The sequence below is a fragment of the Diospyros lotus genome, chromosome 1 (assembly GCF_014633365.1).
Source record: "Diospyros lotus cultivar Yz01 chromosome 1, ASM1463336v1, whole genome shotgun sequence".
NCBI lineage: Eukaryota > Viridiplantae > Streptophyta > Magnoliopsida > Ericales > Ebenaceae > Diospyros > Diospyros lotus.
In genome coordinates this window covers 38,528,478-38,546,329 of record NC_068338.1, presented here as the reverse complement: position 1 = coordinate 38,546,329, position 17,852 = coordinate 38,528,478, and the positions used below count along the sequence as shown (strand labels likewise).

The window sequence follows — 17,852 nt, the reverse complement described above, 5'->3', positions numbered from 1 at the left end:
ACAACGGCGACTTCCGACTCCAATGAAGATGCGTAGGATCCAAGTCCATATTTTATTTTTTTTCACATTTGTAAAAATTAATTACTTGTATTACATTTTTGTTGTAATTATTTTTTAATGAAATTAAGTCTAATTCTATTTTTTATTTTTTATTTTTCACATTTGTAAAAATTAATTACTTGTATTACATACTTGTTTAGTTGTTTTAATTATTTTTAATGAAATTATTACTTATATTTATTCAATTTTTAGTAGTATTTTTTTATTAAAAATATGGTTGAGAATATTTTTATTTACAATTACATTTAACAATTAAAAATCGAAACCAAACCGAACCGAACAACGGAACAAGGACCAAAATTGAATACAACAATATTTAAAAAAAATTAAAAAAATTTGGTTTGAACCGGAACCGGAACCGTTGACCGAACCGGCACGAACCGGAACCGGAACCGAACCGTCCCAAACCGCCCTTGGGCGGTTCGGTTCAGGTTCAAAGATTTCTTGAACCGGAACCGGCAGTTCATGAACCGGAACCGGCGGTTCATGAACCGTGGCCATGTCTAGTTATTGTTAATTTTATTTGAATTTAGATATTTATTAATGTGTATATATATATTTTAAATTTATATTAAATAAAATTAAAAAATATTAACTAAATTTAAACTATGTCAATCTTTTTTTATGATAATAAATTGAAGACTTTAAAATGAAAAATTTTAATTTTAATTTGTTAACTATATTTAGATACATGTATAATACAATAAAAAAATAAATTATATTATTTAATTTTTATTTCAACTATTTAAGTCAAACTTACTTAATATAAGAATTTAAATATAATTATATAATTTTAAGTAAAAAAGTTTGTTTTATTTATTATTTGTTTCTTTCACATATAAATAAATTTTAAATACAATTCGATATACAAAAAATATTCAGAAATCTTGTTAGCAATTTAGCATACAGAAAATAATATTCAGAATGATTAAAGTACGGACATTATTCAGCTAGATATATTTTAAATATAGTTAAAAATTTGATAAAACATTTGTCATAAAAAAATATTCAATCAAACATTCAAACATTTAAAAAATAAAAAATTATTCATATATTATACACTAATTATTTGACTAATTGCTAATAAAATTCAAGAGTCTTCACTTTTATCTTTCTAATTTCTTATGCTTATGATCTATTTTCAAAAATCCAATCTTCAGTCTTTAAAATATATATTTTTAATAACTCAAATTGACTATATCAATTCTTTTTAATAATATATATTTTAAATTTAAAATAATAAAATATTATTTCAAATAATTTTCACATAAACAATATTTAATTCATTATTCATTGTAACCTCTACCCTCTTTTTTTAATAATGTAAGTGATCTTCTTTGATTTATTAAAATTAATTAATAACAACTTAAAAATCATATTAATAATACAAATAAAATCATATTTAATTTATTTTTAATATATTAAAATAAATAAATAAAACTGAAGAATCTAAAATTATCAAATGATACATTAAAATTTTATTTTTAAAAAAATTAAACATAACATAAAAAATTAATACAAAAAAATATATAACAAATCATCGCTCTCTTTTAACACCATCTTGTAATCTGTCTCCTCAGCATCGCCAGTAGATGAATTCCATTTGTCGCCTTTGTCACATAAACTCGATTCTCTCTTTCCTTTGCAAACGAAACTCCGAACTCCTTTCTCAATATCTAAATGCACACATAACACAATATAAAAATAAATCATGATTACAACTCGAAACAAATCACATTATTTAATTTCCATTTCAACAACAAAATCATCTTCATCATTATCATAAAAAAAAAAAAACAAGATAAGTAAACAATGAAAACTAAAGTACAAAAGGGGGGAATTTACAAATATATATTTACATGCAAAAACAATCCAAACCAGCCCATCCCCACCTGCGGGTGTCCGCAAACACCACCAACTAGAGATTTTCACAATTAGATTCTATCATTAGAAATACCAAATCTAGGGGGTTAACATATACAAAAATGAGCTAGATTTAACGATTAGATTTTTATAAATTTGATTTTTAATTTTAAGTCACAATTGAAAAACGCACTGCCAGCCGCCATCGGCCACAGTGGCTGATGGTTTTCGGTGATTAGAGGCAACCACCAGACACTCAAGAGCCTATCGACCAACATATCCAAAACCTAACAAGATCTAACAATCGAATGTCTGTAGGTCTAAGCTTAAAGTTTTGGTCAAACCTAAATAACGAGTATATATGCACTATCAGTCACCACTTGCCACTGTGACCAATGGTTTTAGACAATTAAAGACAACCACCTGACACCCTAGGACCTATCAACCAACATACCCAAAAACTAACAAGATCCAATGGTTGAATCTCTGTAGATCTAAATTTAAAGTTTCGACCAAACTTAAATAGCGTATATATACATATATATCATGGATCCATTGTAATATCTCAAAAATAATAAAAGTTTAAATTAAATTTGTCTAAATTAATTTAAATTAAATTAATTAATTTGATTAAACGTGTGTGTTGTGCTTGTGTGCGTGGAAGCTATGGAATGGTCAGTGGCCATATTTTTTCAAAGTGAGCAAAAAGTGAGAGATAGAGATTGGGTGAGGGAGATGGAGAGAAGAAGATCGGGTGAGGGAGAGAGTTTAGTCGAGAGGGAGAGAGAGAGAGAGAGAGGGGGAGAACGAGAGGCTCGGCAGCCATGGAAGCTACCGAGTGAAGCTCGGCCATGGCAGCCGAGCGAGGGAGCAGTAGCGGGGGGGAGCGACGCGAGCGGCCGTAGCGGCAGCAGGCGCGGTGGCCGGCTAGGGGTGGTGAGGGCGGTGCTGGCCGAGGCAGGGGCTGGGGCAACGTCGGCCATGGCCGCAACGCGCGCAGGTGCAGGGGAGGCAGCGCGGAAGAAGAAGAAAGGAAGAAGAGGAAGAAGAAGAAAAAGAAAGAAAGAAGAAGAAGGAAGGAAAAGAAAGGAGAAGAAGAAGTGAGTTGTAGGAGGAGGAGGAAGAAGAAGAAGAAGAATAATAAGAATGAGAATGAGAATGAGGAAGGTGAAGAAAATGAAGAAATTAAGGAAAAATATGGGATTTTGAAATTATTTTGGCATGAAAAGTGACCAGGTACGTGGGTAAAAATTAATAGAAGCACGTTATGTTTAAATTATAAATTTTTCGCGATTAAAATTAATTAATTTGGGTCCCGATTGTGTTATTTGTTAGGAAATGATTTAATTTGCATCGGGAGCTCGAGTGAGGTCAGAATCAGCTGGTTTCAGGCAAGCTCTCAACCCTCTCTTCCTGATCTTTAATTCCCGTAAAAGACCCCGTGATTTCTTGTATTTTATCGCCTCCCTTACTCTAATTCGGCACCTAACCTTATTTGTTAAACTATTATTCATTTGTTTTAATTTAAATTAAAATCGAGACTTCTAGAGTTTTATTTGTTGAGCGCTTATGGGGGTTTGTACTGCCCCCACTCCTTTCGAGAATGATGCTGAACTAGCTTGGGGGCTAGGTTCCTAGACGTGCGGGTTTATTTATGAATTTTCTCGGATTTATTTATGGTTCGGTAGAGCTATCGAGCAGTAGGGCAGGGGTCGGTTGTTGGTGACGTTGGGGTAGACTATTGTACGGCCCTGAAGTGAACCGTTGGGTGGACACTCCTTGTCACTGGCCGTTGACCGGTGCTAGACACTGCTGACTAGCTCTGCTAGTATGTGATTTACGGCACATTTAGATTTATTATATTGCTGTTCATGATTTGATATGCACATGGGAACGGGTTGCATGTTGGGATATTCATTTATTGAGTATGCTTGGACACGGACATTCTAGTTTGGTTAGGTTGCATCCAGTGCGGGCATATGCATGGCGTGTGGTTTACTATGTGGGCGGAGCATGACCTGATGCCTGAATGTATGGACGCCTTGTATCACGTTGATACTCACTATGCCATTGCATTTCTATGTGCATTGCATGGATACTGGTAGTATTTAGTTCTCGGACGGGAGTACCGTTCTGAGGGAGCCTTTGGCTCGGCTATCGGGAGTACCGACAGGGATACGGGTGGCGGGAGTACGGGCCTGGGACAGTGCGCGCCAGTTTATTGCAGATACTTGTTGCCTTTCAGGGCAGCGACAGGTTGGTAAGGGACTTGGGTGCCGTGTGTCTTGTATGGGCCCCAAGGACCGATATGTGCTTTTATTATGCTTTACTATTGTGTTGTAACATCTCATGCCTTGTGTGTACTTGAGGGTTTATTTTGGGGAGAGTTTTCTAATTATGTTCAGCCTTCAGCCTTTCTTTTCTTCATGCTTGCTGAGTCTCTCGACTCACTTTGCTTTCCATCATTCCATGTAGTGCCAGCGTGGGTCCGAGCAAGAGAGTCACCGTCTAGCAGCAAAGTCGGTATGGTGTACAGGCAGTCCCATCAATCTCTGTCAACTCTGATGGTTGTGTAGGGTCTATTCTCTTATTGTTTGTATTGTGCCAGGTTATTTCTCGAGTCTCGTGTGTGTCGGCACAGGAGTTTGTATTCTTTTACTTATCTTGTGACCGCTGTGATAGCGGGGTACCCGTAGTGCATGCATGTGTTTAACTTCGTTTCCGCTGTTCTTATTTTGTGTATGCATGCCAGGGTGGCTTTGTCTTGTGTTTATTACTTTTCTCCTCCTGTAGGCGCTCCCGTTCGGGTAGTCCGGGTGGTTGGGGATATCCGAGCGGGGGTGCTTACATCCATGTTGAAAATCAATGTGGATAGGTTTAAAAGACTTACCTTCTTCTAGATTGAGGTCAATGGAGACTTGTGAAAGACGGGAGAGAGATATAGAGAGGGCCAGAGTTGCTACAATGGCGGAGACACGAAAGCTGCTGCAATGGAGGAAGCTCGGTTGCACAAGCAAGAGAAAGAAATAGATAGAGATGGGGGAAGATGAACAGAAGTGAAGCACAAGAGAGACTGAGAGGGAGAAAGATGAATTGAAGCTATGTATGTATTAAGGGTATATTTATAATTGTAACAATGGGTAAATTTGTAGTTATGTATAGGATGACACTGAGGGTGGCGTTGTAGGAGGCCGAATAGCATTAGTCTAAGAATGCAATACATGATACATAACATTGTCATCATACATATTTTAAATCACAAATTATAAATTTATGTGTAATTTATAATTAAAAATAGTCAGCACGTGTCATATATAGTTGGAAAATTAGTAAAATTACAATCTTATATTAAAATAATAACTTTACATCTCCCAAACCAAAACCCTAAATGAGCCACTGATTGATCATGCCTTTGACTTTGGGTACAAAGTCCGACCCTTGGCCTTGAGTTGAGTTAGCTGGGAATGCTTATTATTATTATTATTATTATTTTTACATTTACAGGTAAATTTCATGGTAGTACGCTCCGCCTTTAAAATGGCCAACTTCTTCAACTTGGGCTGCAAACGATGCAACAGCGATACCAATGGCAATGGCTTCTTCTCTCCAATTCCAATATTCCACTCTCTTCACCATCTTCTTCTGCTTACTCCCCTTCTCACCATTAACCCTCATCCATGGAACTTTCTCCGAGGACCTCCCGGAAGCCATCTCTCTCAAGCGCATGCAGAAGACAACCCACCTCCACTTCTACTTCCATGACATCGTCAGCGGCCCCCACCCCACCGTCGTCAAAGTAGCCAACGCCAAGGACAAGGACCCTCAGGCCGGGGGCTTCGGGGCCACATTCATCATGGACGACGCGCTGACGGAGGGACCGGACCCAAGATCGAAGCTGGTCGGGAGAGCTCAGGGACTGTACGCGATGGCGTCTGAAAGATTCCCGCCGGCGCTGCTGATGGCGGTGAACTACGAGTTCACGGCAGGGAAGTATAACGGCAGCAGCGTCACGGTGCTTGGGCGGAATCCGGTGATGAGCGACGTGAGGGAGATGCCAGTGGTGGGGGGGAGCGGCCTTTTCCGGTTGGCTCGAGGCTATGCTTTGGCACACACTGTGTGGTTAGATCTAAAGACTGGAGATGCCACTGTTGAGTACAACGTTTACGTGATGCACTTTTGATGAGTTTAATGTTCTTAACTAATTTGTATGGTTATTAATTTATTTATATATTGTGATTGTGTGTGTGTCTGTGTGTTTGAGGGTTGAGATCTTCTTATTAATCAAATATTGGTCTGATTGGTGTTCTGTTTTCATTTAATAAGCTCTTCTTTTATATGTATGTATATATATATATTCATAAATTGAGATGGATCGAGCATAAACTTGTGTCGAATATTCAAAATAAACACAGTACTGAATTGTTCATATCTTGAGAGAATAAAAGATAATGTATTATATAAATTTAATTAATAGCAACATATTAATTTTTTTTAATTTTTTTATAACTCAAGCGTTAGAATTTGTGCCTCGCTATTCTTGAAAGAAGTAGGTCTCACCTTAACTCACTTTCAGATAAATTATGATTTAATTTTCATATAACGCTTTCAAGAAGTTTTGAACCCAAGAATTCAGACATATTCACCACTTGTTCTTCCTTTTAAAATCACTCATGGAATGTGTGTATTAATTTAATTTAGGAGACCTCACAAATCATCTAAGTGTTTTTTTTTTTCTCTAAGTAGGATTGAAGGAAAGGTCTTAGATAGAGTCTGGAAATGGAAAGGTCAAAAGCTGGCTTTATTTGATGCTTGTTATTTGTGCTCGAAGCAAGGCATTGAGGCCAAGGCATGCTCTTCCAAACCACCCACTTTCTGCCATTTTCATCACTGTTTCCACCACTTCCACCACCACCACCTTCAACTTCAATCATAACAATACACGCAGCAGCTCCCCCTCACACCCCACCAAAAGATAAAAAATAATGACATAAAAAACAATATTATTATTATTTTTATTAAAGAAAATAGTTTAAAAGACCCATTAAATTAGCACATAGTTACCCACCAAAACAAAGCTTATAGTTACCAAAATATTATTATTTTTAGAAATATTTTTATACAAAAATTATTTTTTTTTTCTAAGTGGTATATTATGTATATCCATGTGACCAATCATTTTAAATGCCAGCACTGGACAGTTGAGTCATGCCTTGCGTGTGTCAAAAGTTTATTTTTTTTTTAAATTATTAATATACATATCAAAAGTACTTATATAAAATATTGGTTAAATTTAAATATCTAAATAATATTTTTACTTTTTTAACTTCTCTTTTATAGTAGTTGATGGGATCGATTACTTGAATTATTAAAGTTATATTCTAATAATAAATAAGAGTACAATAATGATCAAATCTTAACGTTTTAAGTTGGAGTTTATTTGTGAAAAAATTCTTAAATTTAAAATAAGACCCAACTCAACAATTAGAGACAGAGCTATAACTCAATGATTGATGATCTAAAACAATTAATAGAAAATTAATTAAGTGAGTGAAATATCCTAATTTTAAGTCATGAACACATAGAATATAGATAGTTATGTGCAGATAGAATTGCATTAAATTTATTTTTCTATATATATATATTTTTTTTGTGTGCGATTTGTATGATCTAAAACAATTTAAAAAAAAAAAAACTATTGTTAGGGTACATATTGAACCCATTTCACCTTGAATGTAAGAGCTTTGTTTCTTTTAACTAGGAGGCACAAACCAAGCCCATAAGGCTAAGTTGACGTTTAATTTCTTATCCTATATGTAATTAAGTTGTTAAGATATTAAATGAATTATTAATAATTTAACGTCAATTTCTTTGTTTTTAAAGTTTACTTAAGCCATGACAAGCAATCATCTAAAATGTCATACAAATCATGACACTTGAAAGCAACCTTTAGTCTTGGCTTAAACTTAATTTTATTACGTTCTCAGGACATAACTATATATATATATATATATATATACACACACACACACACAACCACACTTGCCTTATTCTAGGCTACAATATATCTTATTGGGTGCAATTGTGCCCCCACTGAACTCCCAGTGGAATCCAGTTTGGCTTCCAAAGATGCCTTCCAACACTCAGCACCGTTCACACCCCTTCCCACCCTCTGTTCTCTTTGGTTCAGTAAGAGTGTCCCCAATTTCTCAATGCACATCAAGCAAAAGCAATAATTCCCGCAGAAAAGCAAAGGCCACACACACGCAGTCCCTTACATCATAAGCCTTCTTCTCCGTCCCTCTCTATAAACAACAAGCAGCTTCATCACTGAGACCAAAACACAGCTGGAAAACAATCCAAAAATGGCCATCTTTGCCACTGCAACTCTCCTTTCCTACCTCATCTTCATCCTCATCTCAGCTCCCCTCATTCCCATCAATGGCTCCTCCTTCTCTGAGCAGTTCGCGGAAACGAAGGCTGCAGACCTTGCCAACAACATGAGCCATCTCCATTTCTACTTTCATGAAATCGTCAGTGGCAAGCACCCAACTGCTGTGAGAGTTGGTGGGCCAAAAAACGCGTTTGGAACCACTGTAATTATCAATGATCCACTGACTGAAAGTCCTGAGCATGGCTCCAAGCTTGTGGGAAGAGCTCAGGGAATGTATGCTCTGGCTTCCCAGCATGATGATGGGCTGCTTATGGTCATCAACTTTGCTTTCACTGAGGGCCGGTTTAACGGCAGCACGCTCAGCATTCTTGGGAGAAACCAAGTTCTTGATGTGGTCAGGGAAATGCCTGTCGTTGGAGGCAGTGGGGTTTTCAGGTTTGCCCGCGGCTATGCCTTGGCGAGGACAGTTCGCTACAATCAGAAAACTGGAGATGCTGTTGTTGAATATGATGTGTTTGTATTGCATCAGTGAAGTTTTATGGCATCTTAAAGTGAATTCTACTCGGTGCATCTCTCTCTGTTCTTTTCACAAGGCTCAGAGAGAGATCATGATCCATGAGACTCCTAACAATCGAGTAATGAATACAACATATCAAGTCTTTATTCCACTACCTGGAGTTGGCCACATGCATTTGAGATCGTTTGTCATTTTTATCTATGCCCATATCTCTAGTAAGATCTTTACAAATCAATCATGTCATAAATAAAAAGATAAATGGTCCAAGCAAATAATCAAATAAATAGCATGAAGAAGATACTATAACATCCTAATTCTCAATCTTGCAAAGAACATTTTGCATTTCTGGTAGAAGGGCAAAGAAATTTATGATCCTCTATACATATAAGAGAAACCAAAAGTCCAGCACGATCAATAAATTTAACTGTACCTTCCAAACCTCCAGGATGAGATTGAAAAAAGGGGTGTATCCTGCCAGCATATAACCAGGCAACCTTTCTCTTCTTTTAATTTGTACCCATCGTAGCCAAAGCTGTGCAGCAGCCTTGTTGCCTGCAACATACCATGATAACTCAAAGGCACTCTCCCAAACCCAGCCAACTCAAGCATGGGAATCCATTTCTCAAGCTTTTCGTGCCTCTCCTTTCTTTCGTGTCCCTCGCATGCTATGATGTTCTTAATTTCCTTCCCAAAAAGCATTTTCTCAACCTTTTGGCGCTCTGATGAAGCCCTTGGCACGGTAGACTCTAAGCAATCAAATAAAGCTGCATAATAGTTCAATGCTCCTGTCACTCTATCCATTAAATTATGTGAATTGTTGTTTGATTCCTGCTCAGTTACCACCATCAACTTCGGTGAAAGGCCCCTAAGGGCATCTAGAAAGCTTCCCATTTTTGATGGAGAGGCAATAGAGAGGGGTGAAGATGACATTGACTCAGAACTTGGGCTATAGAGATGATTGCATGACTCTTTCTCAAGAAAATCTCCCAAAGTGCGTGGATTCATCTGCACAACTCGATGCGGATGAACCGAATTCAAACCCCTGGATCCCAGTGGGGAGTTCTTCCTCAACATGTCATCGTCAAATGCCAATAGAGAATGCAGTTGAAGCACTGAGCTGATTGCAACAGCTTCTCCTGTCTTAACACGCAAACAATCAACATCAAGATTCTCCAACTGACAAACTATAGGATTGAATTGAAATGGGATGTCCAGCTTTTCAGCTTCTTCATTCAATCGATGAGCCATTAGTTCCAACACTTCTTTCTGCTTGTGAATTCCCGTTATTCTTAAGTGTGGCGGCCCCTCAGGACGGACACTCAATGCCTGAAGCAGATCGATCCACTGAGCAGGCTCAAAACAATTGAGATCAATAATATGAACCACCTTTTCCCCTTCCATGGCTTCCACAATTGCCCTGTTTGTGATCACATACGTGAGTCGTAAAAAAGGGCACAGCTCAAAAAACAATCTCTGAACAAGAATTTCCTCAGAAATGGATGTTATTTTAGTGGAATTAAGGGCCTTGTGCAAACCAGGCCAGTTTTTAAGGATTCGGTCTGCAAGTGATTCGGAGAAGTAAGCAGCGATTCTCTGCATTGTATCACCACCAGGAGATGCAAGATAGCTGATATTCTCGAGAACAATATTGGCATTCTCAAAACTACCGGCAGCAATGTGATTAGCACAGGCGACAAGAAGCTGAATAAGGCACAGGCCTCTTTCCTCGGATTTCAACTCCCTGAGCCACGGATGTGGTGAACTTAAACCGGGTGAAAGTGACATGAGGGAGAAAATTTGAAGGGGGGAGGAACCTATGGAGGATGATCCTTCCTCCTGAACCATACTACCAAAACAGAAAAGCTCGAGTCCAGGTGCCTGGAAATTGTGATCTGAAATGCATAATATGTCCAGAATCAGACCAATTACTTTTTCAACATTTCAGTGACAAATGAGTAAGTGGAGAAAGAAACTCAAAAGGAAATCAACACCAAGTTTCATGCTATCACGTTCCAAAAACCTACTGATTGCTGGTGATGGAGAGACCCCCAAAAAAAGAAAAGGGAAAGTGCAAAACATCAGATCTCATGTCTAGTACTGGAAGTTCCAAATATAGCAAGTTCCTTCAAAATTCAGAAGTTTAGCTCTTTGATTGTCCCACAATTGTCAACAGCCAATTACCAAAATAGAAACCAATAAACTTCTAACAGTCTCAGAAAGTAATGTTTTAACTATTACGTGTCCAAAAGCACGAAACTTACAATATATGAGAAGCATCAAATCTTACGAAGCGAAAGGATCAGTTTCACCAAATCTAATTGAAACGAGATAAACTTTATAGAACAATCAAAATATTTCCCCAAGTGGGAGTTCAAATTAATATTATTTCCGTGAAAAGAAACACAAAGAAATCAAGAAGAAGAAGGAGGAGGAGGAGGAGGAGAAGAAGAAGCAATTACCAGTAAGAGTCGAGAAGTAACCTCCTCAAGCAAGCAACCAAATCCAAATTCCTAAATGGGTTCTCTACCATGTCAAAAACCGACCAAAACCCAGACACCAAATTGTACAGGTCTGGCCAGACACTTCCTCATCCGTGGAATTATCTTCCTGGGTTTCCCGATACGAGGGTTTTGTTCAAGCCCGACTCGACTTTCCCGTTTCCCATGGCAGAAATGGGTACCTTTTCAGTGGGCCGTTTGTCTGTTCTTGAGGAATATGGAATTTGAGAAACGCAGAGCTCTCTCTCTCTCTCTCTCTCCAAAATGGTCTTTGTCTGGATGCAGAATGGATAGGAATAAGAGCTGGCCAAGGTTGGAAATATTCAGGGATTGAAGCATGTATGTAGCAACAAAAGAAAACAAGCGGGGGTTCGTTGTTGGGTAGTGGGTGATAGTGGAAATTGCAAGGGAAGTTGCCAAGTGCCTCCAAAGCTATCGTTTTGTCTGCTTTCCCTAGGATTGGTGCCATCTTCTCCCATTACGACAACCAGACAAGGTGGTTGTGGCTAAATGCCAAAAGTAGATGCAACATTTATCTTTACTTGTGGAGTTTAGGTACCCATTTCTTGGAATTTCCCACCACCATTCCTTCAAAATTAAAATATTAGCTAACCAAACACTTCAACGTGGACCCCTCGTCTAACACCCCCCCCCCCTCTTTATCTGTCTCTCTGTGTTTGTATATTTAAAAATAACATTAAGCTAACGTGGTGGCTTCCAGTCCCCTCACATATATTGATCATCATCAATGATGTGTAAAAGAACACTTGTTATGACTCATTTGAAGTCGTCTCAGTAATTTTTAATATAATTTCAAAATAATAATACTACAATATTAACAAATTTAGTATACTGTTTATTCAGAATATTCAAAAAAGAATATCTTAAAGAGCTATCTCTTAGATGGCATAAGTAGCTTCTTGACCCTTCAAACTCAAGAACCATATAATGACTCGTCTGCACGCTAAATTCCAACCGGAGAGAGAGCCAATTTCAATTTGAGAGATATGACATCTGTTTTGAACATAATAAGTATATATATATATATATTTTGTCTTGTCTTGAAAGGAGGAAGTGACGACACATGAGGTGTTCTGTTTTGATTTTGAAAATAACCTGTGAATCGGTGAAAAAGACAAGCATATATTGATGGGCCAATACTTATACAGATGATGATGATGGGATTAATTAAAGGAAATGTGCCAAGTGGCGGTGGCGGTGGCGGCAACGATCCGAATTGGGGAGAGATTTTCAAAGGGGGATTACTTGTTTGAATATTTCTGAGAACCTCTGTGCAACGACTCCGATGTCGATTGGCTTAGTCGGTGCAAACCGACAAAAGCCACTGCGTCCAAATCTCTGCAAAAAGTAAGATGTCTTGCGTTTGATCTGATCGGAACTTAAAGCACTATTAATCTCCCTAATTCTGTCTTAATGAAATATAAACCTTTTTCATTTAATGGATAAATTTCTTTCCCTTAATTATAAGAGGAGAGGAGAGGAGAGGAGAGGAGGTTCTACACTTGAAGCAGGTGGGTAATGGGTTTTGATGATGAAACATTCACGTGAAGGTGACGACTGACGACGAACAGCGCTACTGATCCTCCATTAGTCAGAAACTGCGGCTTCCTTTCCCATTTGCCTTCTTGGCCTTTGCCTTTCCCTCTTAGCTAACCCCATTTTATTTTTATTTATTTATTATTAATTAATTAGTCAGAAAGTGCGGCTTCCAATGTCATTTGGCCTTCCTGGCCCCCTTTGGAACCACTTCTCTGCTCTTATCTTTTCATTCGTTTATTATTATTATTATTATTATTTTTAAAACTAAACCCCTTTGGAAATAAACTCTCATTGTCTCATTTTATTTTAATTTTTTTTTAAATAACTGCACCAATTAATGTTTCTGCATTCTCTACTTTGTTTTTATTTCTCTTCCCTCCACGAGATATTCCCCGGTTCTCACCTATGAAAATATTTCATTCGAATCGTTTTCCCATTTTCGAAATATTTCTAAAACATTTCTTATTTCTATTTAGAATCCTATTTATGCCTATTTTTTTAAAAAAAATATTCATTTTTCATTTTTTTATTTTCGTGCAATATAGGTTCTCACACAGTAATAAGTTTATTTATTAAGAAAATTATTTAAAATTTTATAAGAAAGAGAATGATCGAACGATATAGAATAATTCTTATGTGAATATTTTGATATTTAAATCAGATACTCAAATTTATTGAAAACTTGAATGAACCATTGTTCCAAAATCAATTAAAATTAAGATTTTTATAAATAATATCTATTTTCTTACAGATTTTTTTTAAAAAAATTAGATATTAAAATTATCATATTTGGGTTTCATTTAGAATTTCTTCTGGTAAAGAGATTTGTAGGTTGATAATACTGAACTGATCACTTAAATCTATCTCGAAACAAGTACCCGCAAGGGCGAGGCCTTTAATCTCTCGGGAGAACTCCGACGCTCAAATTAGTAGAAGAAAAATACCTGAAATGAAAAAATCACTCAGTAGTCAGATAATCCATACCTGTAGAAGTTGACCGCTATTTAAAGATGGCGTAGAACATACTCTAAAGAGATAAGATAACCTCTGAATAAGACGTTAGAGATAATCTCGGTTGACTGAATCAGTCTCGTTCAAAATCAAATATGAACTAAAGATCTAAATGACATGTGGTACTTCCTCAGAGTGTCACATGACGACACCAGATTAGTAATACTCGAGAGTAATATAATAATTTTACTCTTAGTAAAATAACCGTCCATCATCTCTAAAAGATTTCAATCTTCTAGAACCTGTTCCAATCTCTGAGATATTGTTGAAATTGTGTTCGGTCTCCGGACAAATTCGTGTCTCTCCAGGAGGAGACGCTTCTATTTCCTAAAGAAATATTTTATACGTTTTTTATTTTAATTTGAGCCTTATTTTTGGTTGGACTTTTTGCATATTGCATTTTGATTAAAGAAGTGACAGAGGTCTAAAAACTCCCATCTCCTGTCGTCACAATTGTTTTTGAAGGGGGACTCCAAAACAGTTATTATTGTTGTAAAATAAATGAATTCACTGCACATGTCAACATTAATTGATTCTGCAGCAGTCGATGATAAGACTATTATTATTATGATTTATTTATGATTCATTACTATTAATATTCACACATTAAAATTAAAAAAGTTTGGTTAAAATGACTGGTAATAGCAGCAGCTAATAATAACATGGGCCATGCCGTTTTTATGTGTGACAAGCATTGTTTCAATACTAATAATAATAATAATTAACTAATAAACATATATATATATATATACATTATATGTGGCGAATGAATGATGAGATAAATGCCAAGTAGAGTAGGTAGGTGGAGAAAGTGGGATCATTAGGTTGGATTGGATCTAATTTAAAGGATTTGACGAGAGATCTATCTGTGATTTGGGAATGATCCTCCACTCCATATATAATATATAATATATATAGAATAGGATATATTCCCTTCTTTATGCTTTGTCTAATATGAGGGCACAAACAATTGCATACCATCTTTCACTGTCTCAACATCACCAACATACAAATATCAATTTCTCCATCTCTAAATTTAATCACACTCCATCTAATATAAGCTGTTTTCTTATGAGTTTGAGATATAATTAGTTACATCATTCATTTATACAATTATACTCTATTTGTTAATTATGTATCAAGAGAAATCGAGTCATGAAAAACGTCTACTTAATCTTTTTAACACCCAAAATGCTGGACAAGAAATCCACGATCGTCCAATCAAACGATACATCTTCAACTATGACATGCTCCACTCAAATTTTGAAAATTTGATCTACCTCAACTCTATAACAATAATGATAAACGAAACATAAATGAAGTTACAAATTCAAAATAATTCTATTCACAAATACTCTTATAAAGTCATTTCTCTTGCTTTTATTTTTTTTTTTTGTTCACTAGATTTTTCTAAACTTTTGTGCTCTTTTAAACATTAAATAGTTTGTTTGAAAAAACCAACTTTAAATAATGTAAGTCGATTGTTTTATAAGAAAACTCACAATTTACTATTGACGTAAGCTCTATTTATAATGTGGTGGGCCTAATCATCATCAGAGACACAAATTTGCTAATAAATCACTTTTCCAATCTAATCTCTCTATTCACTTTCCTTGTCGTCTTAAACAAATGAGGATATGAAAGGCTTAATTACCAGCTTGGGGGAGACGTTAATTGAATGGAATGTGCATGGATATAGATGTTTTTATTTCGTAAAGTTGCAGATGGAAAGTAATGAAACGTACAATATTTCATTCTTAGTTGGAAATGCAGTGGATGGTACATTAAGATTTGTTAAATTAAGGGCATTTTTTGAATTTTACAAAATACTAAAGCTTCAGCACTCCATAAAGGCAGTACTGATGATGGTCTAGCCCTGACATCCAATTAGAGTTAATTTGGCCCAGTTAACAGAATGGATGGGGCCCAAGGCGCAATACAGTAATAATGATGGTCATTGAAACATAACCCCGATGTAATTCCTTGTTTTTACCAATTACCAATTAAGTTTAGAGTTAGAGCAAGTAATATCATTATCGTTAAAAATTAATAAATCTGTTCAATCTCTTGAACAACCTCTAAAAGAATAAGTGTATAAATAACTCTTTCACTCACATTAGACTATTATTAAGGCTGGCTAAACTTCTATTTTTCAGTCATGTTAGCTCACACCAATTTCTAATTTTCAACAAAACAATACACAGGTACAATAGTATTTCTTATTATAATAAATTTATAAAAAAAAATAGTTAGAGGCTTGGAGTGTTGTAATATCCCGAGAGTCCAAGATTAGGTCCAAGAAAAGACTCTAGAAAAGCTAATATACATATCAAGGATAATAAAAATAAAATAATATTAGCTAGATATTTTTTAGACTGAAGGTAGATAAAGAACTCCCAAATTAAGCATACTTGAGATAGAATAGTTCAAGGATGGATGACTCTTGGGAAGCTCGCGTTGGCCCATTAGGGTAAGTTGATCCGATCATTCCTATAGCTTGATGCGGAATATTACAGATGGTATCAAACATTATCCTTGGAGAAGACGGTCCGATGAGGGTCGGGAGTAGTGCCGAGGCGTGAAGACTTAAATAAGGAGCAACTCCTAACATGTTTCTAGGATGGTAGCCTCCAAAATGGAGACAATCTGGAACCAGTTGTAAGGTCACATGACGAGAATGTCATGTGCTCAAGAGGAGAGAATGTAATACTCTGAGAGTCCAAGATCAAGTCCAAGTAGGGACTCTAGAGAAACTAGTATATATATCGATGATAGTAAGAAAGAAAACAATACCAGCTAGATACATTTTGTGTTGAATGTGAATAAAGAACTCTCATGTTAAGCGTGATTGAATTAGGGTAGCTCAAGAATTGGTGACACCTAGAAAGTTCGCATAGACCCATCAAGATAAGTTGATACAATTCTTCCTATCGCTCAATATAGAATGTTACAAGTGTCTCTTGTATAAATTTTTCGATACTTAAATTAGTTTTTATGGAATAATAAATAAGAACAAAAGAAATATAATTTGAATAGAGTTCTGATTGTATTTTGATCGAAAAGATCACTATTTTATTTATAGAGATTGAAATTGATAAGTGAAAAAATATCCACATCTTTCGGAATCATTAATTTTAAAATTTCAAACAAAAACATCAAAAATAAATTGAGATATTATTAGACTCAAGAGAAACTCTTGAGGTACCTAAGGGAAGGGTTCTCCTAAGGGTATTTGGGAGGGTCTCCCAAAGGTACCCGAGGGAAACCTTAGGTGTGGCTTTTGAAAGAATCGGCTGGAAATTATAATTAAGTCTATCGAGTTTCCATTCTTGAACTTCTTTTTTTTCTTGAACTTATCTTGAATTTGAACCATTTTCTTGAACACCATATTTAAATATTTTTTTTATATAAAAAATTTGTAAAAATGTTATTTTCTTTTCAATTTCTCATTGAGGTTGTTGGACAGAATTAGGAATGGCAATTACAACCGAAATTGTGGAGAATCGAAATCAAAACCAATAGGTCAACGCGGTTAAAAGCCGTTTGACTAGGTAATGGTTTGGTTTGGGAAAAAATCGAATACTATTTCAATAGATATGATTTAGTTATGGTTTTCGCTAAATCTAAACCAAAACCCGAACCGAATATGTGGGTAATCGAACTAAACCGAATCGAATATACATACATATAATATATATTTATTTATTTAATATATTATATATACACATAATATATATATTGACTAATGTATTTTTTACAAGTATTTTAACTAATACATTACAAGTATATAAAATATTTAACATTTATAAAGTAATTAACAAATAAAAATAAAACATAATCTTAAATTATTTTTTTTATCAATCAAATAATTATTAATAAAAATAATTAATTAAATATTTAAAAAAAATAACTATAGATCAAACTAAAAAAATATGGTTAAAACCGAAACTGA

General features: G+C 35.7%; 2 protein-coding genes across 4 annotated transcripts; one reads left to right on the top strand and one right to left on the bottom strand.

Annotated features, from left to right (window-relative positions):
* Positions 1–1,614: 1,614 nt before the first annotated feature.
* LOC127787834 (scarecrow-like protein 3) lies at positions 1,615–11,822 on the bottom strand. 3 transcript variants are annotated; one of them, XM_052315881.1, is made up of 3 exons: positions 11,291–11,817; positions 9,262–10,723; positions 1,615–1,736 (listed from the first exon to the last, which is right to left on the bottom strand). In XM_052315881.1, exons 2-3 carry the CDS (start codon positions 10,674–10,676, stop codon positions 1,730–1,732), a joined length of 1,422 nt encoding a protein of 473 aa, XP_052171841.1. In that variant the 5' UTR covers positions 10,677–10,723; positions 11,291–11,817; the 3' UTR covers positions 1,615–1,729. The 3 variants fall into 3 exon arrangements, with proteins under 3 accessions (XP_052171841.1, XP_052171823.1, XP_052171833.1); XM_052315863.1 differs by lacking the exon at positions 1,615–1,736 and adding an exon at positions 7,907–8,808 and having other exon boundaries at positions 11,291–11,822; XM_052315873.1 differs by lacking the exon at positions 1,615–1,736 and adding an exon at positions 8,667–8,938 and having other exon boundaries at positions 11,291–11,818.
* Positions 5,475–6,237, top strand: LOC127787848 (dirigent protein 22-like). The gene has a single exon (XM_052315891.1). It carries the CDS (start codon positions 5,510–5,512, stop codon positions 6,101–6,103), a length of 594 nt encoding a protein of 197 aa, XP_052171851.1. The 5' UTR covers positions 5,475–5,509; the 3' UTR covers positions 6,104–6,237.
* Positions 11,823–17,852: the final 6,030 nt, after the last annotated feature.

Coding starts and splice junctions, on each gene's coding strand:
- LOC127787848 (XM_052315891.1), top strand. CDS start 5,510: ATGGCAATGGCTTCTTCTCTCCAATTCCAATATTCCACTCTCTTCACC.
- LOC127787834 (XM_052315863.1), bottom strand. CDS start 10,676: ATGGTTCAGGAGGAAGGATCATCCTCCATAGGTTCCTCCCCCCTTCAA. Junction 8,809..9,261: donor TCATCCTGGAGGTTTGGAAG/GTACAGTTAAAT, acceptor ATTCAACAACAG/CATCTCCAGTTTTCTGATTG.